The sequence below is a fragment of the Cyanistes caeruleus genome, chromosome Z (genome assembly GCF_971803275.1).
Source record: "Cyanistes caeruleus chromosome Z, bCyaCae1.hap1.1, whole genome shotgun sequence".
NCBI classification, from domain to species: Eukaryota; Metazoa; Chordata; class Aves; order Passeriformes; family Paridae; genus Cyanistes; species Cyanistes caeruleus.
This window is the reverse complement of record NC_141732.1, coordinates 4,636,879-4,664,042: the sequence shown is the minus strand read 5'-3', so window position 1 is coordinate 4,664,042 and position 27,164 is coordinate 4,636,879. Positions and strand designations below refer to the sequence as shown.

The following is a 27,164-nucleotide window of genomic DNA, read 5'->3' as shown; positions in this document are numbered from 1 at the left end:
GGATGATGAAGCATTTCCTGAGCACTGAATTGATCCAAACCACAGCATCAGCAGAGCAGGGTTGTGCCTGCCTTGAAAGTTCATGAAAAAAGGAATTTCTGCTGGTGTTGGATACTCTAAAAGAGAGGGGCATGGGGATCTTCTGGACTGATCTTTTTCTTCTTATGGAAGTACTGTGGTACAACTTGTTTCATCAATTATATTACTCCTTCCTAAATCTTAATTAGTTCCTGCTGCTTTCAAATGCATCATCTTTTACAGGCTATGGTAGCCATTCTTGATCTCAACTATGAAACTCAGAAATTTTTGTACAGGCAGCAGTGTGAGAGTCTCTCTGTGGAAGTGATTCAGGTGATAAAAATAATTTATTATTTTCTTCTTAATAGGTGAACTTTATGTGCCTTGGAAATTAGTTGGTTGTTACCACAGGAAGATGCATAGCCTCTATCCTGTCTCAGTCCCCATCAGAGCTGTGGTGTGCACACAACTTCAGAGGAAATACAAAGTTATAAAGTTACATACGAATGTAGCCTCTCTCACCTCTTCTGGATAAGCAAGATTGCATAGTTCACGTGCCTTTCTCATTGCTCTCTTCTGAGTCTTAGAAATACATGTAATGTCTTTCTCACAAAAGCTGGTCTGGCATGATCCAAGCAGTGGCCTTTAGAGATAATGCTGAAATAAATTAAATAAATTCCACCAACACCTTTGGGTTTTGTTTTGTTTGAGTTTTTGGTTGGTTGGTTGGTGTTTCTGCTGTTTTGGTGTGGGCTTTTTGTTGTTTTTTGTGGTTTTTTTGGGTGATAATAATGGTGTATAAATCCCTTAAATGGCAATTTTATTCCAGGGCTTTATTTTCTTTTCTTTGTGATTACTCCTCTCTTTCTTCTTTTGGAGTGTGCCAGTGAGGGAACAAAACTTGTTTCTGTTATCTCTCACTCATAACATTCTGGCAATGCAAAGGTTCTTAAGCAAAAATCAGAATTCAGGTAGAGGACAAAGCTCACACTCTGTCTTTAAACCTGCAGTGAACAAGACTTGCACTGTCTGCTTCACAGAGCTTCTCCATGAACGTTCATCTCTCTGAGTCTTACTCTCTTCTGTATTCCCCTCCCCTCAGCTTAATTTATTGCCAGAACATTTCACCCTCCCACATACTCTTCCTTCCAGGTCAGTGCTGCATGGCATAAAGTGAACAAATGTGTGCATCTTCACAATCTTTGTATGACACCCTGCTTCATCACCTTCCCACTTTTCAAGCTGTTGCCATTCATGGCTATGTGCAGCCCTGCCACTCAGTCAGCTGGTGATTTTGTGTCCTGTTGAGTTTTGGGAGGGACTGTGTTCCTAAATCTCCTAAATTCCACCCTTACGCTTATCTTAAGCAATTTTAAATATTAATTTGACTTATGTTGGTGTTCTTTGGTGCAGCATTGCCTCTTTACTTGGTTTTACAAATTTGCTTCTTTCCAGAGGAGGCTGCTGCTTTTCTTAAATCCTTGAATTTTTTTCTGTCGTTCTTTTATGAATGAATTTGGATAAAATTAAAGAGCATTCCAAATATTTTCCTCTTAGTCTCCCTAGAACATTTCCTCACAGATCCAGGATGTCATAGGCCTGTATTAATATTTAATTTCCATTTTTTTCCCTCACAAAGCGTTACTAAGCACTTTCTGTTATTTACACCTTCCCTTTGGGTTTTTTTCCCTTAATCTCATGAGCCAAACATCTCTGTCCCCAGTTTCACTGTTCTTACAGAAAAGCTGCTCTCTTTTGGTTGGTGTTTCTGTGTGAGGATACCAGGAGAGCATGGTGTCTTCAATTCCATCTCCCAGTGACTCCTCCTGGTCGCTGAGCTATTCAGTTGTTAAGATCCTGTAAATTCAATAACATCACTTTCCAGTGCACTCCAACAGCTGCTTTTCCTGAGCAGTGTTACTCCCTCCACCCCTATCCATCACTGTGAAGGCATGGAAGTGTTTACATTACATATGTCTCCTTCTGTCCACCCTAAACAGATTTAATTTCCTCCCTGTAGTAAGTCCTTTTTCCTCTTGTTTCTCAGCTGTTGCTCAGTGTCTCTTACTTAAGACATGTCTGGGTGAATTTCTGGGCTGTCATTGTTGGGTTTAGGAGACTTCTTGGAAGTGTTTTGCTGCTGCATATGGTGTTCATTGATACCTCTGAAAATACCTACAAACAACTGAAACATCTCTGCATTTATGTGTAAATTTATGTTTTCAGTTCAGGATCTGAAGCTGCATATTTTTATTTTTATTTTTATTTTTTCTCCTGGAAGGATCCCAGAGTTTTGTTTTCATTTTGGTATCTCAAACATGTTGTATACTAGACAGGATTCAGTGAAACTTGTATTTTCATTTTGCTTCTGTGGTTTCTTTTCATTGTATATTTTATTTGTACGTTTTTTCCCCAGTGTGTGACCCCCATGGTATGCAGGGAATCAAGCTGAATTTTCATGACTGTCATGCCTTGCTCTCCTGGCTGAGGTAGAAATTTCCAGATTTGCTGGCAGACTCGTTTGTCACAGTCTTTGGGACTGTGCTCTGGATGAAGTTTTCAGGGTGACATCCCTGCCCAGGCATTGTAGTGTTTTAGGCACTCTGGAAGTGCTGTGGAGGGACACAGTGAGACCTGCTTGCCTGGCCTTACCAGAATGTAATTTAGATACAGGTGTGTTGATAAATCACCACATGGGCAATCATTTCTCCTCCTTTTCTTTCAACTTCTGGAATTTTGGGTATAAAAACGCCCTTCTGTGTTAAGGAACAATAATGCCTTTTAGATCCATAGGTGCTGGCATGGGTTGCATTATTTGTTGGTCTTGTTATTTATCCTGTGCAGGTAATTTGTAGGTAGGTGCCATATGCAAAATGTCAAAACTGAGACTTGTAGCATTTGCCACTGTTCTTGCCATTTTGAGCTATAGCAATCCCTGTTAATTTCTGCCTCTTGACAAAAGACACCTTGTAGGTGTCCTTCATTTTATCTCAGATCATCCTATGCTGTTATCTTGCTTTTTGGAGTAGCACAATGAGGTCCTTCCATTCATTTTGAATAAAATTAGTTTTTAAAAATGAATATCAGTGTTTTGGGTGTGGGCTTCTCTTGTTTGTTTGATTGTTTAAAATTAGTCAGGGCTAAGTGTTCCATTTTCTCCCCTTTCATTGCATATATGAATGTGCTTTATTTTCTTGTGCTGCCTCAAGGCTGTTTAGTGAAAAAAAAAAAAAAAAAAAAAGTGCCTTTTTTCCTTAAAATGTAAATGGTACTTCCTGGTGTTTCATTTTTCTTAGTTTCCCTTCCATTTGTGTTTATTCACCGCCGTTGTGTTTCGCATGTACTTAATACAAATTTTCTTAGGTCTTCCCTTTGCTTATTTTAAATGTTTCTTGGCTTTCTGACTTTGTAGGCTTCTAGGGCCTTTTCTGCTTTTCTTCAGACCTGGATGGTTAAACCCTCTTCCTGCTCTAGGCCAAGGCTGTTAACACTTTCACCAGAGTGCTCCCAGCCCTTTGTGCTTGGGGGTGCAGGAAAAAGAAGAGCTGGAACTTGCACTGTGTAGGGCCATGACTCAGTTTTTTGGGTCAGTTCTGAAGGAAAAGCCCCCTCTCCTTTCCTCCTTCATTCTCCAGCCTGGCATCCCACTGTTGGGGCAGCACCTCCAAAATCTGCCTGGAACATTGGCCCACCCTTCCAGCAGGAATAGAGCAAGGAAAAGTGCAGTTTCTAAAGCTCATGCTGTTGCTCTGTGACTGCAGATTTGCAATCCCTGGCCCTACTCTAAGACACAGCTTCTGAAAAATTAAATTAAAAAAAAAAAAAAAAACTATCCAAAAGCTCACCCCCTTCCACTGTTTGTCACTTGCTGGCAATTTGCTCCCTGCTGTGTGCCAAAATGCATCTTTGGAGGTCAGCTGCTGTCGTTCCACTGCCTCTGCTGGTTTTGGAGTGGGCAGGATGAAGGTGGGGCTCGCTGAACCCAGTGGAAAACTTCCCGTGCCTTCAGCCAGCTTTGGGCTCTGTCCAGGGTGTTCCTGCTGGAGCTGGGCTGCACCTTCATGCCAGGAGAGCTGTCTGGCAGGCTGGTTCTCAGACACCCAACAGAAGCCCTATGCACATGTGTTAATCCTGAGTGTTTTCCTTCAGGAAGTGCTAAATCTTGCGCTGCAGCAAGTTTGCAGCAAGCGTAATGAAAGGATTTGGCAAGGGAGAAGGCAAGGAGTACACTAGGCCATGCATGCTACCATGGTTCAAGGGTACAACTCCCTAGAAAAACCCTTCAGATGTTTTGGGTTTTTTTAATTCCTGTAAATATCAGAGCTCTTTTGAATGCAGTGGGAGCAATATACTAAAAGCTTGCAAGGTGGCCAGTGTGAAAGGTAGGATATTCTTCTGGCTATTGCTGATGATTGGGAAAGCTACTTGATGGGTTTTTCTTTTTGGTTTTGGTGTGTGGGAACTGACATGGAGCTATCTACTTCTGCTGTTTTCACATACCAGATTCCACAGGGCTGTATAAATAACCCATGCAAAGTTTGAAAGCTGGAATAATAGGCACCAGATGATAGGAGGAGTGAAAACATCTGAAGTACAGTAGATCTTGCAGACAGCAGGAGAACTTCTTTCTCCTGAAGAGAGCTGTGTTTAGACCTGTAGCTTTCTTAGCCATGGGTATCTCTGGGGCTTTGGCCAGGAACATTGGTGATGTGCTGGAAATTTTTGATCCTTTCTTCCTGAGGAGGGGAACAAGTGAGCCACAGAGTAGACTTCAGTACCCTAAGAGTAATTTGACTTGTACATAATAAAAACCAAAACAAAACATAGAAACAAACAAAAAAACCAAACAAAACAAGCAAAAAGTACAAATAAAAAAAAAAAAAACCCTATTTCCAGTGCTATTAACTGTGTTTTTAGGCTGCTTTGCCCTTGCCAGGCAATGTGTCTTAACTGTGTGTTGAGCTTTTAGAATCATTGGACCTGGTGGCCCGGAGAAGTGAGTCAGCAAATACCCTCTGAGCCCTCAAGGGTCTGTTCCAAAGGGGGGTGAGCACACAGGTGCTGCCTTTGAGAGAAAATAGCCTTCTGCAGAGGGTTTACAGTTCCTCAGACCTGTCCTGTGCCAAAGTAAGGGATGTGGGGAGCCTGCTTCAAACAGGAGGGAAGGAAAGCCTTGACATTTAAACAGGTGGAGCTCATTGTGAGCCCTCCTGGTGAAAAAAATGTGCTGTACAAGTGGTGGAAGCAAGAGACAATAAATGCTGCATTCTAACCCAGCCTCACACAGCTCATGGGGCCTGGATAAGAAAAACAAAACCAAATTTCATTCATTTTACCAGAATCTTTCACGTCTCTGCCTTTCTCTTTGCTATGTACACCTGGTGGTGAAGCCAGAGGAGCCTGGAGACATTTACCTGCTGTGTCTTTTTTTGCTTCAGGGTTTGTTTTGGAGGTTCTTTTATTGCCATTATTTGTTACTCACTTCTTGGGCATGTGTAAGCCCTGCCTGTGGTAGTGGGAAATGAAAGAGCAAGCATTTTGCTCTTTTGAAGACAGGTGGAGAAGTCCCCACACTCAGTGCTGTATAGGCGTGTTTGCCTTTTGTTTCCCCATACTAATTGGTTGGAATGGATGGTGTCAAGTTCCCACAAATGTGTGTCTGTTAGGGAATTCTTACATTATCTAGCCTTGGGGAATTCAGCTTTGGAGAATGAAGTGCACATCAAAGCAGGAGGTGGCTGGTACAGTTTGTGTCCTGACTTCCCTCCCACCTCCAACCCCCCACACCCCCCCCTTGCTTTTTTCCCCCCTTCTAGAAAGCTTAGGAAAAGAGCCTTTTGTCTTCTATTCAGGAAAATTGCACTGAAATTCATCTGTGCTTTATTCATCTGCTTTGATTTGTGCCATTCATGGGCAGCTGTGGGTTATGTGGAACAAAGCAGATGAATTCCTAACCTCCACATTCAAGCAGTGTGTTGGGAAAGGTTCAATGCCAGCCTTCCTCCCCCCACACTCCTTTTCTGGGCTATCCATCCAACATATTACAGCTTTCAGTTTCAGTACTGAGACATTTCTGGACTCTGTTCATCCACATGCCATTAAAATGGTGTGGCAGAGAGTTCTGCTCACTTGTTGAAGGGATGTGTCTTTAGACATCTTTTTTTCTCAGTATAGCAAAACCATATAGCAAAACTATATAGCAAAACTATATAACTATATAGCAAAATAGTGGTTTGAAAGTTTGTTTTACTGGAATTTATGATTAAATTATTTTTTTTCCTCTCCAACGATCATTTAATTTCTAACATCATCAGCATGCTTAGGGAAGAGTATCCATTTATTTTTCTTCTTTTTTTCCTTCCTTTTTTTTTCCATACAGATAGATTATTTACATGTATCCTGTGCAAGATCTTCACCTTCTATAAACTGGCAGAAAATATTTGGGGGGATCTGGTCTGATTTATGTGCCAAACACATAAAACATTTGGCAGTATGATTTACAGGCTTTACTTTAATTTTTGAAAAATTAAGTGTTTTAAAATCAGGATTCCTATTAGACCACTTTAATTTGAATGTGTCACTCCTTTCCTCCCCAAATCAGGTCTAAAAAAACCATAATTTATATTGCTCACCTTATAAATTGTAGGATGCACTTTAAATTAGATTAAGAAGTGCTGCACCTCTTAATCCCTTCAGAAAGCAGGATTAGTTTCATAACCAACAGCTTGATCAACCCCCTCCAAAAGCCAGTAGGTTTTGGAGCAGGCATCATCAAACCTTTTTTTAGCTTTGTGGATCCACCTGGAATAACAGCTTCTCTGTGTTTCCCTGCAGACTCTTCGTACTCGGAGCCTCCTGATGTTCAGCAGCAGTTGAACCACTACCAGTCTGCAGCTTTGGCCAGGAACAACAACAACATCAGCCCAATCCCACTTTCTGGGAGTGCTGCAGGAGTGGAAAAAGCGGAAGCCATCCTTAACTGTGAATTTTGCGAGTTCTCTTCGGGTTACATACAGAGCATCCGGCGCCACTACCGCGACAAGCACGGAGGGAAAAAGCTCTTCAAGTGCAAAGATTGTTCCTTTTATACAGGCTTTAAGTAAGTACTGTGCAAAGCAGATGAACTGGGCTCGTAAAGGGGTTTTTTTTAGCGCTTGAAAAGACTTCTGAGGTCTTTGAGAGCTGTCTGTAGCTAGCAGGAACATGGCCACTGCTGACCAGGGAGAGGAGCAGAGGAAATGCCATGCCAGATCACAGCAGCATCCATGTAATCCATTTTCTTCTCTCCCACAACAGCCGGTACCATCTGCTGCAGACAACAGCACAGTAAGTCCTTGCAGTAGGTTTCAGAATCATAGAATTGTTCAGGGTGGAAAAGACCCTTAAGATCATCGAGTTAACCATTAACCCAGCACTGCCAATCCCAACATTAAGCCTTAGTGACACATCTGCACATCTTCTAAATCCCTCCAGGGGTGGTGACTTCTCTGGGCAGCCTGTTCCCATGCCTGGCAACCCTTTCTGGGAAGAGATTTTTCCTTACATCCAATCTAAATCTCCTCTGGTGCAGCTTGAGGCCGACAACTTCACAACATCCCCATTGTCTGTTTGGCATTTTCCTTCTTATAAAAGTCATAAACTCTCCTTTTTTCCCCAAGTTCCTCTCTGTTCAGTCAGGCCAGTCTCATCTTGTGGCACATGGAGTCAATCTGCTCTTGCACCTTTGGGATTTTCTCCTTGGAGAACATCCAGTGTTCCTGGATTCCTTTGTCCTGCAGGAAGGGCTCCCAGGGGACTCTCTCAACCAGGCCAAAGTCTGCCCTCTGGGAGTCCAAGGTGGCAGTTTTGCTACACCCCTCCTTACTTCTCTGAGAATCAAAAACTATCACAATTCCTTTCTCTGTAAGTGTGAAAATGTTCTCTGCAGAAATAATGTAATTTCCACATGCAAACAGCATGAGACATGGGACAATCAGGTGTCCCACAGAGACAGGGGAATTTATATCACCTTACTGAAGAAACCCTTTTGATGTAATTTTATTTTCCCCCCAATCTTTCTAGCTTAAATGATGGAAAGATGCTATTCTCTGGAATATCTGATAGCATACAGAGACATTTCAGAAAATCCAATTATTTAAATTTAAAGGTTCAGTGCCTTGTGTGTTTGTTTGTGTGTGTGTTTTTAGCTACTCCTCTGTAAGAAAAGAGAAAAAGGCACCTGTGCAGTCCCTCATTTCCTCCTGATGTGCTGGGCCCTCAAGCATAACACCCTCAGCTGGCATTTGAGGTCTTCAACTTGTTAAGAGTGACAGTAAACAGTAGGACTAGATCAAGGGAAGGAGTTCTGTTGAAGAAAATGTTGGGCTCAAACCTGAGAGAATCCAGATGGGAGCAGCCTCTAGTTACATGTCCCTACCATTTTTTGCTTCATCTTTGCTCTCCCCAAGTTAAAATCTGCTGCTTATGCTTAGTATCCTGATTGCTCTCTGTCTTAAATACTACCAGAAATTTACAGGTCCAGTCTGTGTCTTGCAAGTGCCGTTTTCTTTCACTTTTATATTATGAAATAAGTCAGGCAGCATTTAAATACATTCATAGCAGCTTATTTTCTGTCTTAAAAAAGGGAAGGAGGAGGCAGAAAGAACCCCTAAAACCATACCAATCCCCTCTTCAAGCCACCCTAGAAACTTCAAAGTGTGAGAGCAGTGACCAAAGTTGATAGAAATATCCCTGCAGAATCCAGTGATTGCTGGATTGGGTTCAAAGCCACTTTTTTACTCTTGTCCAATGCATCAAGCCCCTTAGCTCTTGCAAAGTTTATCAGCTACTTTAGGAAAAAAATTACCAAGTGCCCCAAGTTTAGAGACAGCTCTGATTTCAGTAGCTGGGCTTGTGGTTAGGTGGATGTACAGTAAATTTCTTCTGTTGTGCGTATCTCTTGCGACTTCTAAGTATGCAGCCAGTGTAATGCAAGCATGAAATTTCTGGCTCAGAAGTACTGTGGAGTATTCATTCATTCTTCCACACTAATAAATACAGTATTCTAAGTCTTGGGTTTTCAGATCATTACAGCTGATGCTTTGAAAGTTACACCAGTCAGTGCCAAACTCACTATGAACACAAATCCCCTTGGTACCCACAGTCTGAACAGTTCAGCTGGTTAGATCAAGATGGTTAAGGATGTTTTCTGCCTGAAATAAGTTTGTCCTCCCCTCTGCAAGTCCACAACAGTTGACAGATTTTGTTAAACTTACTAAAAATTTAACCTTCGCCGGAGAAAGCGCACTGGATGTTTCAGCCTGAAGACAGATAATGAGCATGAAGGATGGGAATTCTTTTGCTATCTTAACTATAACAGTGTGACTATATGGAGCAGCCCATGCAGCAGAATATCTTGTCACAAGTGTTTGCTGCTTTGAGGCTACGAGCCTGCGGATTCCTGCGCTCATGTGTCGCTCATGTGAGCAGCCCCTCTGCGGGGCCGCGCCGACAGGGCTGAGTGGCATCTGCACCTTTTTACACCACACATTCCTGACAGAGCCGTGCTCCCCTCCTGACTGCTGCCATTGTCTCCCCTCCTCTCTCACAGATCTGCTTTTACTATGCACGTGGAGGCCGGGCATTCGGCAGTCCCCGAGGAAGGACCCAAAGACCTTCGCTGCCCTCTTTGTCTCTACCACACCAAATACAAACGCAACATGATTGACCACATAGTTCTGCACAGAGGTAACAGCGTCCGTGTCCGTGTCTGTGTCCACTCAGGGGCATGCTGGACAGTGCCTTGGTCTGCTTCCATTAAATTCGTCAGACTGGTTGCATTAAAGTTTTCCTCCCTCTCTGTGCATGAGGACAGATATGTTGAAGGAGTCACTAGCCCTTGGTTATCCTTTTGTTTCATTTCTGTAAGGTGCATCTGATTTGTTTCCAGTAAAGTTTGAGGTTTGCCAATGATGAAACAGGGCAGATTTGGGATAGCTTTTAAGCTTTCCCTCAAGAGAGGTGAGCAGCCATCAAACACCTGCTTAGCAAGAGTTGTCCTAATTTGCAGCTCTGATCTAGGCCAGAGTTGTGCCCTGCCCTTGTCCTTTTTATCTTAAAGGCCTTGCTATCATAAACTCACCCAAAAGGTTTATCAGCTAACCATAGAGGCCTCAAAATATCCCTTGATAAATTCCTTGGGTATTTTCTCCTTGGTGTTCTTAGGGGACAAAATAATTACTTCAGTTTTTGCTTTACTCTGAGACTCCTTTTCTGTTTACACCTCTCCATTTTTAATTTTTTTTTTTTTTTTTAAAAAAGCCTGCTAAAAGTGCGATTAAGGATTTCTATATTCTATTAACTGTGGGCTTGCTAGCTCAGAAGAGACAGCAGTTTGGGCTCTCTGGGCTGGGATTCCTGCCCACAGCTATCACACTTGATGCTTGTGGATGGTCTGTTGGCTGCCGAAATCCAAACCCATGTGTTGGGATGGCACTCTGCCTGCCTGCAGGTTGGGCAGAGTTTCACAGTGGGGTACTGGTGGTGAGCAAACACAGGTTTTGCATGCCATCTTTTTCCTGGAGGAGATTCTGGTGTGACAAGCGCTGTCGTAATTCCGTGTAGCGTACCACTTCTCAGTGTTGGTAGCTCAAAGTCCTCCTTGTACCAGCGCAGTGAGCTTGGCAGAGCTCAGATTTCTTTCTGCTGGCTCTGAGGGAACATCTGGGGACATTACCTGTCAGTGATTCAGAAAGCACACCACAGAGCTGCCACGTTTGGTTGCAAGGGTTTGGACGATGCTTTGGCTTTTATTTCCCGTCTTTGAAGGGCTTGCTTTGTCAGGTTTTGCCCAGTTTGCTCCATTTTGTGGCCGTGCCAGGGCTCCAGCAGACCATGCCAGACCTTTAAAACAGGGGGAATTGGATGGGTTTAGGGTATTTTCCATCATGGGTATGTTGCAGAAGAATACTTCATGAGCTCAAGCAGCTCTTCTGCTTTTGCAGAGCCGTTTCTGACCAGTTGAAAGGAGGTTGTCACCTCCTGGGTGAGTGAAACTGTGGATCTTAAGTTTTAATGCAAATGGAATTAAGAGTCCCAGAGGCCACAAAAGGGTTTTCTTTGACATCACATGTCCAGGGTTCTTATTTAGAGTAATTTCTGGTGCATATATCCAGGTAAAAAACAGCCCTCTGCTGTTGTGTTTAATTGTGTGGCAGCTGAAGCAGATGATTTTGACAAGATTTAACATGCACTGGAAGAGAGACTGAGGGGTAGTCAATGTAGTCTGAGATAGCCCTCCTGTTTTATGGCCATTGCATTGGCAAAGCAAGGGCATAACCCTGAGCTGCAGCCCAAGAAAATTAGTTTTGAGGTAGATGGAGTTGTGCAGTATGTAAAATCAGGAGTGAAGGACTTGATCCATTCGTAGTTAATGCTCCCTTTGTGCAAAAGGCATGTTTACAGATGTGTGATTCTTGCATTACTTCCGAGTTGCTGCACCCCCTAATCCTTGGTGAAACAGCAAGTGCTCAAAATGGAGAATATATTTGCCTCCTAATGAGTGGCTGCAGAGGCTGAATTTCACAGGGTTAAAGCAGTATCAGCTAAAAGCCTGAATGCCTAGTGAGAGGGGGAAAAAAAATAAGGCAAGGAATTCTGCTTTCCTTGAAGAAGAAGAGGTTCCAAGAGCTTATCTCAGGTACCACCTGCCCCTGAGCAGTATCAGGACACTAAAGCCTCCCATCTGTGGGTACAGACGGAGCACAGAGTCATTACAGGTGTCTTGTCCCAGAGGGCTGACACAGCCAAAGGCTGCTGCAGGTCAGTGAGGAGAAGTTTGGTTCTCTAGTTCTTCCTGGTCTTTATGGCAGGCAAGAGGAGACAGAGAATTCCTGATCTAGCAGCATGTTACACTTTAATTTATGCTGGACAATATAATTAGTGTGTCACAGGTTGGAAAAGAGCTCTGAAACCATCTAATCCAACCAATCCCCACCTTTCCCCAGCCCAGGGCACCAGGTGTCACTTCCAGGTGTTCCTTGGACACCTCCAGAGATGGGGACTCCAAACCTCCCTGGGCAGCCCCTTCCAATGCCTGACCACCTTTTTTTTCCTGATATTATCTGTTCCAGTAGCATTCCCCTCATGCATTTTGAAGTATATTGGTGTTTTTCCAGGGCTGAATGCAAGTTTCTAAGTTCAGTGTTGGCTGTACTTTTAAATCCTTGGGCATTTTTCTTCCTTATCCTTCTTTTGGAGAACTAGTGATTTTCTTCTTCCGTATCAGAGGATAACACCCATATGTTTTTTGAATAGCAACCTTTAAGATAAATTTTCAAATTTACCTACCTCCCCAAAGGCTTCCTTGCTGCAGATCCTGATCCTTTGCACATGTTTTTTTCTGGCATTTTCCATTGTACATACTATACTACTTCACTGACATGTGCAGAACCCTTGTGCAGTGCTTGCTTTTGACTACCAGAATGCAAATGCTTCTTGGTCTGTGAGTGTAGTTTGGATTTCCAGGCAAAAATGTGTATTTTCAAAACCCAAGATGGCCAAGTAATTGGTCTGTGAATAAGACTGGGTTGGTTTTTTTTTTGTTTACTTTTGATGGAAGGGAATAATTTATATGTGCTTTGGTGTGTTGCTGAATAAAGGTTTCTCCTTACAAGGAGAAAGGACTAAGAGAGTCCTGAACTCTCTTGTGCCTTGAGCAAAAAATGTATGTCTGCTTTGGGTTACAGTACTGCTCACAGCTAGTCATTAATGTCCCTGCAGTTAATTCCTTGATTTTTTCAGGGACAATTGGCCTGGATTTTAGTCTGATGGAAGGGTTTGATTTCTTAAACCAAGATGATGCGTTTGTTAGGGGTTTATTTTGTTGTTAATTTTTTAATTGCACCTCTCACAGAATTGTTCCACAAGTCAGGGCATCTTTTTGTGAGGTGTCTACAGTAGTCTTTGCGTAGACACTGATGAACCTTGAAGGAGTCTCACAGGGGTAAAGAAGCTACTTCTTAAATTTTGTATGGGGCTGTATGGTTTGCTGTAATTTTGTTGGTTGTCCAGACATGATAAGTGCATTCTAAATGAGTAATTAAATAAACAGGGCTTTGCAGGGGCAAGCTGGAGGTGAGAGCATCACCTTAAGAAGTGTAACGTTCCAGATCCAGGTAGCCCTGCAAGTTCCAAAATCATAGCTTGGAGGAAGCTCACTGACATGAATACAGTAATGCAAAAGTTATAAATCATTCCCTGAAATGGAGATCTTTCAATCTAGAGTTGGTATTTGTGTCTGTTTCCCTCTTCTCTCTGTTGCCTTTGATTTGGGCAGTCTGTGTGTGTGCTTGTGAGGTAATAGGTTTTGTTAATGTGAATAAGAGCATGCTGCTTTACCTCAGACTGGTTGATTTAAAGTTTTATACCATCACATGTTTTAGCTTTTTTAATCTATGCCAGGTGTTAGAGGAAGAGTAAATGTTAAAATATTTTAATAAGTATTTCTGTTTTTGAAAACTTCACTTGGCCTTTGCACTTCTGAAACTGGCTGTGTCATTTATTTCTGAGAATCCAAAAGCACACAGCTGCAACAACCTTGTAAAAAGTTTTTCTAGTGATCTCAACACCAAAGTTTTAAATTCTGCTGTGTCTTAAACCCTATTCTCCCCTCCCCTGTTTCCACCCTGAATGGCCACTGTTTGGTTTCTTTATAGTTAGAGAAGCTGTTGTTGGTGTGGAAAAGAATCAGAAGTCTTCGGGTGTTTGTTTTCTTGGTTCTTTTTTGGCTTTGTTGTTTTTGTGTTGTTTTTGTTTTTTATTAGGGCTTAGCTTTGGGGAAAACTTCAAAAAGAGCAAGTTACGAGATAGACAAGTTTTGTGCTCAGGGAGAAGCTGGGCAGGATGGAATATTTTGTTGAGCTGTAGAGGAAAGTCTCACTGTAAAGGGAATGTGTGTTTCTGTAGTTGTCTTTGGATGTAATTTTACCCTCCTCACCAGAAGAAAGGGCCCGTTGGCTCCGATCCATGTGTGCACTGCCACGTCTCACATTCCTTCAGCCTTCATGTCTACCATAAGAGATTCAGGCCTCTTTTTTTTCACTCCTGTCCTTGGGGATGAGCCTGGATGAGGAGGATCAAAACCCTCCTTTAGCATGCAGTCCATAAGGAAGGAACAGTGCTAAGTTTCAAGTGTTCTAGCTCAAAATGCCAGTTTGGGTAACAAAAGCCTTAATGAGGATCTGCTGGTGACCCTCAGCTAAATGGTCAGATTTGGGGTTTCTCTTGTGTGCACAGCGTGGAGGGAGCCACAGCAGATGAGTGTTGAGGCACATCAGATTCTGGCTGTGTCAAATGACCGAAATTAATTGCTGCTCTGTTGAACATCACTGCTTTGTTAGAGGGACTGCAGAGTTTAAAAACTCAGCAAGAGCATTTTCCCTACATCATTCCTGCAGAGTCTGGGCATTCTGAAAGCTCTGGGTATGTTTGGGAAGTTTCTGCTGCTGGCTGAACTTGCACAACCTTTTTTTGCAGGGAGGGGTGTTGCCTTGCTCACCTTCTCTGTCCCCAGAGGGCAGGTTTGGGTGTGATGCTGAGGACACCAGCTCCAATTCATGCAGAGCCAGCAGCAGCGTGTGATGCTTTGGGATGCACACCCTGCAGCTCCCCTGTTTATTACTTTTCTAGAAGCAGTTCCCAGCTGCTGTCAAGTACTGAACAAAAACACACTCTTGGTCTTGGCTGATTTATGGCTGGTTTTGTGTTCCTGGGCTCTGCTCCTCTGACTCACAGATGGAGTCTCACTTGGCCCAGAACCTTCCATTCCCATCCTCTTCACCCAGTCACAGAGGACACCTGCGTTTGTAGCTTGTGGAGGTTAACCCTGCCCTGGCAGGGGGGATCTGGGAAGCTCTTCCTGGTGTTACTGAGTGGATGTTGTGCTGTCCCCACAGAGGAGAGGGTCGTTCCCATTGAAGTCTGCCGTTCCAAGCTGTCCAAGTACCTGCAGGGAGTCGTGTTCCGCTGTGACAAGTGTACCTTTACCTGCTCCAGTGACGAGAGCTTGCAGCAGCACATAGAGAAGCACAATGAACTGAAACCTTACAAATGCCAACTCTGCTACTATGAGACCAAACACACAGAGGAGCTGGATGCTCACCTTCGAGATGAGCACAAGGTACGACCCAGTTAGTTTTAATTTGTGGCAATGTAGCCTTGGCAAATACTGAACTGGTTTATTTGCATGTCTGACCAAGCCAACTTGACATGGGTTATTTTTTCCTCTCCCTCCTCAAACATGAGCACTAACCCCATGTTGCACTTCCTTTTCTCATTTTTCTCTCTGTTTTGTTTTTTTTTTTTCCTTCAGAAACTGAAAAATAATCGTTTCTGAAGCTGTTTGGATTGATCAGAATTGGCAAACTGCTGCATGCAGAGTGTGATTATCTGGAAAAGGCTCTTGTGTGTGCTGGGTTTATTTAAATGGGGGTGGGGATAGGGTTGTGGAACAATACCGAGGCAGTGTGATTCAGCCCCTGTAAAAGGCAAGAGATTCCAAACACAGGATTGCTCTGGTAACTTCAGCAGAGTGACATGCCACACATATTTTAATAACAAAGAGGTCTATACATCCCCCTTTACATTTAACAAGGGAAAGATAAACAACAAGTCTAACCAGGTCCTCAGTTGAGACTGCTTTGGAGTTTCTGTGGATTACCTGAGTGCATACCAGCTCCAGTCTTCGAGAAGTCATTAAAGGCTTTCCACTGACTGTTGACTTTGAATTTCTGTAGCTGTGAAACTCTTTAAGTTCTAGAACTGAGATGTGTTTTGGAATATTTCCTAGAGTGCTTCCTTGGCAGGTTTCCAGAGGAGGCAGCTATATGCCTTCACCTGTTGGAGCTTAGCTGCCTCACTAAAAGCTTCATTGACTGAATGCCTTTTCCTTAAAGCCAAGTATACATGGAAGGTATTAGCAACAGAAGTCCCTGAAAAAAACAAAACAGCATTTTCTTGCTCAAAAAATATTTGGGCTATCTTATAAAATCAAACTTTGTTAGTCTGTGTTAGCATGCTAGACTCCTCTGCCATGTTTATTACTTCTGGAGAGTCTTCTGCAATTCAAAGGGTACAGAAGGAGTCCCACAACTCCTGGTCATCACAGCAAGGTGCCTGGTGTATCCAGGAGGAGCTATTGCTTGGGTTTTCTTCAGTGCATCAAGCTGGGAAGATCATTCCCTTAACTTAGCTCTCCCTTCTGATCTGGATCTGCAGTGGTGGTGCTGATAGTTTAAGGTATTGTTTCCCTTTTTTATTTGTGGGTAAATTACACCTCTCCAATTTGTGTCTTAAGTTCTGGGCTCAGATACTACCCAGTTTGTCTACTGCACCTTAAAAAGAGTTCCTTTACATGAGCTGAGTTGAATCAAGTGCCTTGCATGTGGTCTTGTTTGTTTAAAACCTCTGTGGGTGATGTGTTAAGTTAGAGAACCTCATCACAGCTGTCTGTAAGCCGGTGCTAGGAGTCTTCACACCTCTGTATTGCTGTTTAGATGTATCCTACGGCCTGCTTCCCATCCTCCTCGGGATCATTCACATTTCCTTTCCCACAGAGGGGTAAAAAGCAGTCAGTGGGTGTTGATATTTCATTCAGCCTCTTGCAGGACGCGTTGTGCTGCACTCGCAGCTCCGTCTCCATCCCCTCTGCCTGCGTGGCTCGGTGCCTGTGCTGCTGGAGGGCTGTCTCTCTGCATGAAAGATGAATCCAAAACCCTTCCCAGCAGTGATCAATGAGCTCAGAGGGCGCTTGTCATCCAGCTAGTATTAGCCTTAGTGTCCTGGTCACGCTCCACGCTCTCTGCCTCCACTGTAAATCTGGGCTGCTGCTCTGCTGTTCCTGTTGGATGTGGTGCAGTTCCTGACTTCTGTGCCCTGAGCTGCTCCTTTCATACTGCTGCTGTGAGCTGTTAAGTAGCTGGTGCATTTCACCCCAGGGTTAGCTGAATTTGACTGCTGGGTGAAGTGTTCCCATTATAGTCTGTGTATCAGTTTGCAAAGCACTTTGCAGCCTGGCGTAATGAAAATTAATCTGTTATTAATGAGAGAGAGTGTATGTGCCACACAGCAGCCATGTGCTTAGTGGAAAAAAGAACCATCCTTTCATGAATAAAGCTGAATGAACCCGTCACAGAGACTTTCCCTTCAGCGTGGATGTGTGGTAGCAGTGTTTGATCACAGCGGTTGAATAATGCCATAAAAATGAGGATACGACTTGATGTTTTACATCTCGGATGAAGAAATGAAGGGGGTTTGCTGAATCTCATTAATTTCCAAAACACAGGAATGAGAAATGCAGAGTAAACAGCAATGGAGGAATCACTGCCACTGGAAACAAATGGGTATTAATTTGGTTTTGGGGACCTCATGTCACCTCGAGCTGAACAGCCTTTTGGGGTGTACTCGGTTTTGTTTTGCATTTGTGGCCATTTTCCTGTTTGGTTGGTTGGTGATTGTGCTGAGTGCTAACAGAAGTGTTTCTTTCAAAGGTGAGTCGTAATTTTGAGCTGGTTGGACGGGTTAACTTGGACCAGTTGGAACAAATGAAAGGGAAAACAGAGAGCTCTAGCAGTGACGAAGAAGAAAAAGAAGAAGAGCTAAGCCCCAAAGCTCAAGAGAGAGGTCAGTGCAGCTCTTTGATGTGTTGGGGGGTTTTTTGATGTGTTTTTTTGGGCACTGTGACCTGCCTCACCATCCAGCCATGCCACGTCAGCTGTTGAGTGGACAGCACATACTCTGCAGGAACAGGAGCAGTAACAGAATGTGGCTCTCCTGAAGACGCAGCTCCTCTGGGAATATTGTGTTTCTAATCCTTCTTACAAGTTTTTTGTCTGTTCAGAGACAATACATGCTATGAGGAAGCACAGATAGCATCTGTGACTAATCTCCCTGTTCAGATAACATCTACAGGGGCTTGGAAAACTATGTAAGTCTATTTTAGTGGCCTGTCAGATTTTCTGTTTTGGTAACCAGTTTCCAGCTTTCATTTGGCACAGTCCAGGTGAGGGATGAAGGCTGCTTTATGGGCTGTTACTTATCTCTCTGACCCAGCACTCTTTGTCAGACAGTCCTGCTTGCAGTTGCTGCAGTTGGCAGCTCCAGAGCCAGGGTGCATTCATGCCGACCTGTCTGTACCATTTTATATTTAAATATGCTATAAATATGCCTAGGTTTGTACCTAAGAATAATCCCACCGACTTCAACAAGGCTAGGCCATATACTTTTGGTTTGGTTGAATTTAGATCAGCAGAGAAAAAGCAAGTTCTCTGTTAATTAAATGAAATATTTCCTTTCCAAGGACTTCTCCCATGAAAGGCAAGTTATTCCAGTATCTGGTGTAACTGTGTTTTGTCTGGTGCAACAATGCAACAATTCTTTTATCTCTTTAGTACCTTCATGGTTTGAACAACAGGCTGCCCAGTTCTTGATACTGACAACTCCACTTAGCCAGGTCCTGTGCACTTCAGCTAAAGGTACACCACCACGTTTGGTGAACATTTTCTTTCTGGTTTTTCAGCTTTCAAACTCACTCAAGAGCTTTCCACAAAAAAAAAAGAAATAAAAATGTCTCTGTACATGTTTTCAGGCATTGAAAAATTCCCATTTCTGGATTCACAGGTAGTTTACAGAACTAGGGGAGTTCAGATCATGCTTCCTAGATTTTAATAGCAAGACCCCAGCATCCTGGGCTTTATTTTGTGTCCCTGCAATTCAGTTTGTGCTTATCAGCAGCGCTTCAAGAGCTGCTAGTGATGGCTTTTAACTTAAATGAGAATGCAAGCCAATTGGGTAGGAAACCAATTATGTTTTAATGAGAAATATCCTGCACAAGGTCTTAGGCAGAGAGCAGAACAATCAGAGGAGGGATGTCAGTTCCACGTGCGTTTCAGAGTTCGGCGTTTCTCGGGGATGGCTCCGACCCTCTCGGCCTCGTGGCTGGAGCAATAATTGTGTCATGATTTGACTAAAAGCACCAGCTCACCTCAGCTGCAGATGCAGCAGGCTGATTAATGTTGTGTGTAGACCCACAGCTAGCGGGGGTGAGGAGTCAAGCTGTCCTTGGGAGGATTACCTTCGCATTACACACAGGCACAGGTGCTGAGGTGACCTTGGGGGCTGTGGTGCCCAGGCCAAGGAGAAGAAAGTTCTCTCTGCCAAGCCCCACAAATCCCTGCAAATGTGCCACGGGGCAAGGGGGGCAGCCCAAGGTGAAGTTCATTGTTTAAATTGGCTTTAGGTTACACCCTGGAAGTATAAAAACATTGCCTTCCATGTTGGAAGTTTTACATGCGCAAGAGTTAATTGATGTGTTATCCTCACGTTTCAGAGTTAAGCAAGGCAGCATCTTGATGATTCTGTACTTTTGTTTGTTTGTTTGTTTTTTGGTCACCTCTGTCTCTGTTTTCTTTAATCTGTGACTGGCTAAAACTATTTCTGCATGGTTGTTTGGATGACCAGCCTAAAAAAATCAAGCATATTTCCAGGTTTGCTTTGCAGCATTTCTTTCTTCTCTGGCCTGCAGAGTTGATGTTTCACCATTGTTGGGTTTTTTTCTCCTTTTCAATCTCTTAAGCATTTGTAATAGGTTATGGTAAAGTCGGTAGAAAATGCAGAAAACAGTTTTGCCTACTACAACAAGGATATTAGGAAATTGTTGTATCGATTGTGTTTTTCCTAGACAAATTGTGTGAATTACCACTCTTAAGGTGCAAAATCCTTTGGAAAATGTCCCAGTGAGACAGGGACTGAAGGATGCTAAGTTGCATGCTGTCATCTCCCTAGGCATTTTCAGAAGATCCTTCTGACACAGCAATGGTTTGCCCTGACAGCAGAGAGCCAGACCCGTGGTTTCAAACAGAGCCTGTCACCGTGGCTAATGCTGTCACAGCTTTCAAGCCACATCAAACTCTGCAATCCTGGGTGCTGCTGGGGTGCATCTGACAATTCCAGCCTTTTTGGTGTTATCAGGAAGTGGGGTTTGCTCAGAGTTCCTCTGTGTGCTCCAAGTATCTGTCTGAGGTCTGTGATTTGGGGAGAATTGGGATTTCTTCCCTAGATTCACCGCTTGGACTTGAGCTGCTCTTACACTACTGTAGATGTAAATAAGAGCTTGGGGCTTCTTCAAGTGGGCTCTTGGACCAAACAAAGGCCACTGTCCATGTGGACAGGCAGAGCTGGGCAGGAGAGCTGCACTGCACTCTTGGATGGCAAAGGAAAGGAGTCTTTGCTTGTGTAAAGGATATAGTATAAAAGGAGATGTGTGGGGAAAAACGAAGTGTCTGGTGTAGACCATGCCAAGACCAGCTCACCCAGGTAGAGCTGTGTCTCAGAGAGGCTGTTACTGATCTTCATGTCTTGATCTTAGCATATCAAGAGGTGTTTTTCCATAACAGGCAAAAATTAAATGTCCATGAGTGCTCGTATGTGTGACAGAGTGAAACCACGGAGAGGTCAGGTGTGTGTGCAGTGCAGTCTGTTGCTTCTCCTCTGCAGGACCCAGAGAAGACCAGCTTCTGATAATCCTCCAGGGAAGCAGCCAAAATTCACATCCCTAGAGGCAAAAGTTACTGGCAAGTAGGATGAACAAGATGGTGTTGTCTGAAGAGGTGGTGGATTTACTAGAGTAACACTTGCTAAACTTCATGGGATTTGCAAGTACAAATTATGGACTGGCTTGGGTTGGAAGAGCCCTTTAAAGAGCACCCAGTCCCAACCCCTGCCATGGGCAGGGTCACTGTCCACTATCCCAGGTCTGCTCCAAGCTCCATCCATAGCTGTATTCTTACAGAGAATATCAGCAGCATCTGCCTCTAAAACTATTACCCACCAAAAATATTTATCCCTGTGTCATGACTAGTCTGTGCTTATACATTTGTGCCATGCTTAAGGTGTTAAAAATCCAGATGTAAACTGAGCTGGTGGCATTTGCTTGTGTTCCCCAACACAGCAGCTTTATGATATTTAATAATAATAAATAAGGCCCCAAGAATAAGAAATACAAAGTGGATTTTTTTTTCTTCTTTCACGGGAAGAGTCCTAAAAAATTGTGTCAGGAACCATTCCATATAAAGCTGAAGTAAAGGTTAACTAGTGAGAAGTTTGTCACAAAAATGCATTTGCAGGATTTAGGTGTGGATAATAGGGAATATGCGAGCAATTTTGAGTTCACAGACTGATCCTGAACAAAGTCTGAGAGTGAAGAAATCAAGTGAGCAGAGATCAGAACCAAAATTAAGCAAAATCCCTTTTCTTTTATTATGTAGTTCAGGAGGAGTCAGAAAGACATTCTGTTGATTTCTTGCTTAAGATAATCCCTGCTAAGGAATTAATGCTCTGAGCAGATGGTGCTGTCTCATTTCCAGCAGAAGAATCAAGTGAGATAGTTCATGCAATTATTTTCAATGGTGGTGCGGTGATCTTCTTAATTTGTGAGAAAATGTTTCATCTTTTGTCAGAGCAGGCTGTGTTCACATGGAGCTTGGCTTTCAGGAATGTCACTCCCTGAGCTGCCAGTGACTTCACTCACATCACAAGGTGCTTGACACTTCTGCAAATGAGGCCCCAAGCACTTTGTGTAAAAGATTAGGATGGAATGAAATACCTTTGCAGTTAAGATGCAGGACTTAATCCATGAGGCTTCATGATCTTTTACAAGGATCACATCTTAAATGTACCAAATCTGCATGTTTCCTGAAGTTTGTGCTGCCAGTTCCAAAAATATGGATAGACTTGAGTGGGGTTTTTTGGATTCTGCTTGCAAGCCACTTCAGTCCTAAGCTTTGCAGTTCTGGTTTAGAATTTAAATTCCACAGTCTCTTCATTTGTTGAAATAGAGGAGAAGGGACTGGTAACTTGTTACCCTTACTAGCAGAGATGCTTTAAGACCTAGGATGGGATTTGTCACTTGCAGCGTCACTTTCCTTTTCAGGAGCTGCATTTTCCCAGTTGTTTGACAGGAAAGTCCTTTTGCTTCTCTGGAATGAGAGGTGCAGCAGATGGGACTGGAGTAGTGTCACAGTGGTCCCTTCTTGGCCTGGCATTTCTGAGTTCACAGGCTGTGCTGTGTTTTTCAGATCCCATGATGTTTCCTGACAGCAGTGCTCCAGAGAAACGCTTCCCGTGCGAGTTCTGCGGCCGATCCTTTACCGAGGGCTCCGAGTGGGAGCGGCATGTGCTGAGGCATGGCATGTAAGTTGGTTTGTGTTCCCTTGCCAAACACACAAAGGTGTCAGGAGATCTCTGGACATTCCCCCCCACCCCATCCCTGCCCTCCAAAAAAGCTGCAATAAATGCAAACACAGTTCTGTGAAGACCAAACCTCTCTTTGGATGCAGTCATCGGATGTCTCTGCATCCTTTTTTAACTCTGCTGCCCAGGGTGGCTATAAACCCTAGGGTTCAACTGTGATTCCAAAACTTAAGATTGTCCCTGGGGGGAATGCCTTTTGGCCAGGATTCACTTCCCCTAAGTGTGCTGTTAATTTTTTAAAAAACTTTTCCTCTCTAGGGCAGTTTGCACGCTGTGGGATGATACATATCACAGATAGGAATCTCTGGAGCAATCTGTTTCCTTCTTTTGTTGTAAACCTCACTGGTAGCAGAGATGGCTTTTTCTAGAGTTTCCTCAAAGAGTAGATTTCATTCAAGGCTGCTGACATGTGGGGATCATCTGAATACAGCATTGTGGGTTAACTGGGATGAGAAACAGTAACTTCTCTTGCCCTTAAGAGAATGTAGGTTTGAATATAAGTACTTGAAATGCTGCAACCTGTGAAAAGTTTTGTTGGATTTTATTAGCTCTTTGGGAAATGTGCTCCTTTGTTGGGTGTCTCCTGTTTACAAGGGACCAGGGGGATGGGAATAAACTTCAAGTGCCACAATTTGAGTTCTTCCCTCTGATCCCAAATCCATCCCAGCGCAGAGCAGGCAAAGATTCCGTTTCAGGGCTACAGCGTCCCACCAGCACCTTCATTCCTCTGCCTCTCCTTTTGGGCCAGTGGCACGGTGTGGTGGCTGCCTTTTTGGAAACCTGCCGCTGTCCCTGCTCCTGTGGCAGGCACGGGGCTGGCTTTGCCGTGGGCCCTGCCCGACCGCTGCCGTTCCTTGCAGGGCGCTGAACGAGAGCAAGCACAGGAGCGGCGAGGACAGCCAGCCCAAGGAGGACGTGGAGGAGATGGCCAGCACGCTGCCCGAGGAGAAGGAAGGCATCGAGACCATGGTGGTGGACTACTCCCACGGCGGAGAAACGGCGGACAGCATGGTGGCTGCTGACCAACCTCTCCTGGACGCGGCGGAGGCCAAAAGCGAATGAAGCGTTTGGTGTTTGGTTCTAATCGACAGTACTTGAACAGTGATGAGCGGGGCAGGGCGGGCGGGGAGGGCTGAAGGAAGAAATAAAGCTGCTTTTAGGACTGAATGATCTATTTTCAAAGCACTGGTACCTGTGTGAGTGTGTGTATATTAAAGTTATTTAAGTGATGGAATAAGTGGCTCCATTACATCACTGCATCTTTTTTTTTTTTGCCCCCTCCTGGATCTGACGATGGGAAGTTATGTTCATCTTGGACTAATGAAGCAACTCCCCGTGTTTTTCCTACATTTACACATCGTGCTTTGCAGTGGAGACTTCGATTGTTTTATGAGTGGAAGAGTCGTGAGCGTGGAAGAAGTGGTAGGGGGACAACTTTTTGGACGCACAAGTTTGTGTGCGTTTTTCTAGTTTTAATACGTAACGCTTTTCCAGACTGAACGCAACTGCTTTAGAAAAGAGAGAGAGAAAAAAAAAAAAAATTTTGAAAAAAAAAAAATAAAAAGTGGAAAAAAAAAAAACCCACAGGGGAGAAAAAAAAAAAAAAGAAAACAAACGAAAAAAATAAAAGAAAACAAAACAGAAACTGCTTTGCTTAAAACAGTCACCTGTTTCCTAGTACCTCAGAATTAACCAAGGGAGATCTCTGCATTTGTCAGTACTACCTGTTGTTGTTGTGGTTAAATGTAGAGAGACTGCTGGGCAAGGTGGTGAATGGAGGAAGAATTAAAAAAGTTTTAAAGAAAGGAAAAACAAATTGTGCTTAAAATCCCAGTGTGGGTTTTATTTCTTAAAATACTGTGATTTTTTTAATTATTTTAGTAAAAAAAAAAAACAAAAAAAAGAGAGAGATACTTTAATTCCTAGATAACTGTTTGTGAATTGTCATCCTTTATTCCAGGTAAGCTGTTTGTTAGTATTCAGTTATAATTTTAGTATTTGGTAGATTTCATGTGACTGATTGTGCAGTTTTGTTTGCCACACGTTTTATTTTCTATCTGCCTGAGGTGTTACAAATACAGCACAATTAAGTTTCTCATGTAAAAATGAGTATTTCTTTTTGAGTGGGGGACAGGGAAAGGAGACTAGATCTTGTGAATAGAACCTTTTTTTTTTTTTGTTGTTGTTGCTGTCGTCGTCGTTGTCCTCGTTAATTTTAAACATATGGAGATAACAAAGACGTTTTAACTTTAAAAAAAAAAAACAAAAAAAAAAAAACAAAACTAAAGAACCAAACTTACAGCACAGCTATGCAGCTCATGGGCCAAACACATGGGTCCTCATAACCGTTCTGTTGCTTGTCATACTAACATCGATCAGTCTCACACCAGTAACTTTTCGTTGAGATTGGCTGCCTTTTCTTTTTTTTTTTTTTGTTTTGTTTGTTTTTTCTTCTTTTTTTTTGAATTCTGTCTGTGGTTTCGTGAGTGTTTTTTTGGTTTTGTTTTTTTTTTTTCCTTGTTTCTTTTCTTGTTTGGCTTTTTTTTTGTTTTGTTTTGGTTTCTTTGTTGTTGTTTGTTTTGGTGTGGTGGGAGGGAGGGGTTGTCTGTTAACACATCTTTTTGCAAGCGGAGGTGAGTTGGTTACACACGACATTGAGCCTTGGAGAACTACTTTTAACTCGATTCAGTGGAGGGAGTTGCTGAGTTTTTTTTCCCCTCCTCCTTAGCTTTTTAGCATTGAGGGGATCAGTGTAGAATGGATAGGAACCTGCATACCTTAAGTGGCTGATCCTGTAACTACTCCTTGGCTAGAAAGCCTATTTAAACTCAATTTGGGGATTTTGCCTGAGCGGCCAATACAGGATCTAGTGCCCATGGTATGTTCTGATTGTGAACAAAAAAAAAAAAGAGAAAAAAAAAAATTAAAATTTTTTTAAAAAAAAAAAGAAAAATGAGGAAAAAAAAACTGAAAAAAAAAAAAGTTTCTTTCCAAAAAGTAGAAAGTACTTGACTGAAACCTAGTTTTAGAAATGCATGTGTCTTCGTTTGATTTCTTTTGTTTTTTGGGGGGGGATCTGGGGGAGGGGGAGGGGGGAAAATAGGAAGCTCTCCAGGAAATTGTGTCCTGGAGAGCTTCACTTAAAAGTGATGGCAAAAATGTTGCATTTGTGGAATAAGTGCTACTTGAGAAGCATGGTGTTTTGCTTTTGGGGATTCATCAATTGTGTGTTAGGGGGATTCTTTCAATTTTTCTGTTGTTTTTTTCTTTGTTTTGTTTTGTTTTGTTTTTTTTCTAATAGGGAGGGAACATCATAGAAAAAAACACATTGGAGGGACAAGTATAAATACACATTTTGTGTCTGTATTTGTTTTTTAATTGGCCTCATTTCAAATATATTTAAACAGTTCCATACCTGGATTGGGTGTTTGTAATGGTTACCAAAAAGGAAAAAGAAAAAAGAAAAAAGAAAAAAAAAAAAAGAAAAATAAAAGAAAAAAAAAAGGAAACCATGATTGTGACATGCTTTTATCACTACTTAATTTTTCAAATAACATGTAAATATTGTAATCCATTGGATTTTGTTTTGCTAACCTGTAATAAAAAAAATATGGGACCATTATCCTTTTAACAAGCTTAGAATGTCATATTTTTTTCCTTTTTTTCTTTTCCCAAAAATGTATACCTGATATATTGTGGACACACATTTTAGGTGCATTATTATGATTCTGTTGACTGTAATGACATAGAATTGAAAATAACATTTTTTTCATTGTTTAATTTATACAGAGGACTTTTTCAGAGTTTGACAGAAGGAAATAATAGCAAAATGCTAACCCATTGGCTTCAGCACTCGGTATTTCCTGATTTTAAAATTACTGCTTACTGATGGGGGATAGGAAGGGGATACTGAACTGTTGCACTGACGGGTTTGTTTTTTTTAAAAAAAAAAAACAATGAAAATTAATAAAAACTTTTTAAGAGTGAGTGCTTGTCTGTGTGTGGTTTTTAATGTTGGCTTGCTCTGGGGATGGGTCTGGTTCTGCACTTTGGCAGCCCTTGTTGGGGAGGGGAGCAAAGTCCTCTTATTTTTTTCCCTCCTGCACCCTTTCCCCCAGTGTTTTATTGGGAATTTTTGATTTGCAGGTTATGGGGGGTGACTTGCCTGCCCTAGCTCACACCGGTCTGGGTTCTACAACATCCCCCAAAAATGCCTCAAATGTGCCCCAGCCCAACATCTATTAGAGGTCAGGGGCACGCTGCCAAGCTCTGCTGACTCCTCCTGAACCCAAACATAGAAATGAGGAAATTTTGCAGGCTCTATGGGAAGATCAAAATAGACAGAGACAGGCTGGTATTTGGATTACCAGCTCAGGCCTGTCATGAGCTGTTGCAATATTGTATTCCTTGGAGTCTGGTGACCTGCTGGATCCAGCACTGACACTTGAGCTGACTATTCACCCAAAAATCTGGAGCTGGGTGTATTTCCTCGTTCTCCTCCAAAAACCCAAAGTGATGCTCATGATGTTCTCGTGGAATCTTTCTTTGCTAAATACAAGTTTTTAAAGGTGTGTTGGTAAGGTGCCAGAAGGTTGGTTTTTGGTTGGTTGGTTGGTTTGGTTGGCTTTTTTTTAAATCTGGTTGTGTTTTTATCAGATCCTGTCCCCAGTTTAAGCAGCTTTTTTGGTTGCACTGGAGTTGGATCTCAAAGGATGGGTATGCAATGAAACATCATGAAACTTTGGATCATTTCATAGCGTTACATGCTCATGCCTTCTTCCCTAGGAGTCAAAAAGTAGAGAAATATTACATTTCCCTGTTAAACTGCCTATTTCCTTAACCTGTGTTTACAGAGAAAGGGG

At 42.7% G+C, this 27,164-nt stretch overlaps 1 protein-coding gene across 17 annotated transcripts in view; it reads left to right on the top strand.

Annotated features, from left to right (window-relative positions):
- The window catches only part of ZNF462 (zinc finger protein 462), an 89,316-nt gene extending 64,732 nt beyond the window's left edge, over positions 1-24,584 (top strand). For all 17 annotated transcript variants that reach the window (XM_086866997.1, XM_086866995.1, XM_086866988.1 and 14 more), the window contains 6 exons: positions 6,853-7,117; positions 9,608-9,744; positions 14,952-15,175; positions 17,544-17,676; positions 22,128-22,242; positions 23,163-24,584. In XM_086866997.1, the coding sequence (XP_086723123.1) occupies positions 6,853-7,117; positions 9,608-9,744; positions 14,952-15,175; positions 17,544-17,676; positions 22,128-22,242; positions 23,163-23,364 (1,076 nt within the window). In that variant the 3' untranslated portion in view covers positions 23,365-24,584. The remainder of the gene's footprint in view (positions 1-6,852; positions 7,118-9,607; positions 9,745-14,951; positions 15,176-17,543; positions 17,677-22,127; positions 22,243-23,162) is intronic.
- The last annotated feature ends 2,580 nt before the right edge of the window (positions 24,585-27,164 follow it).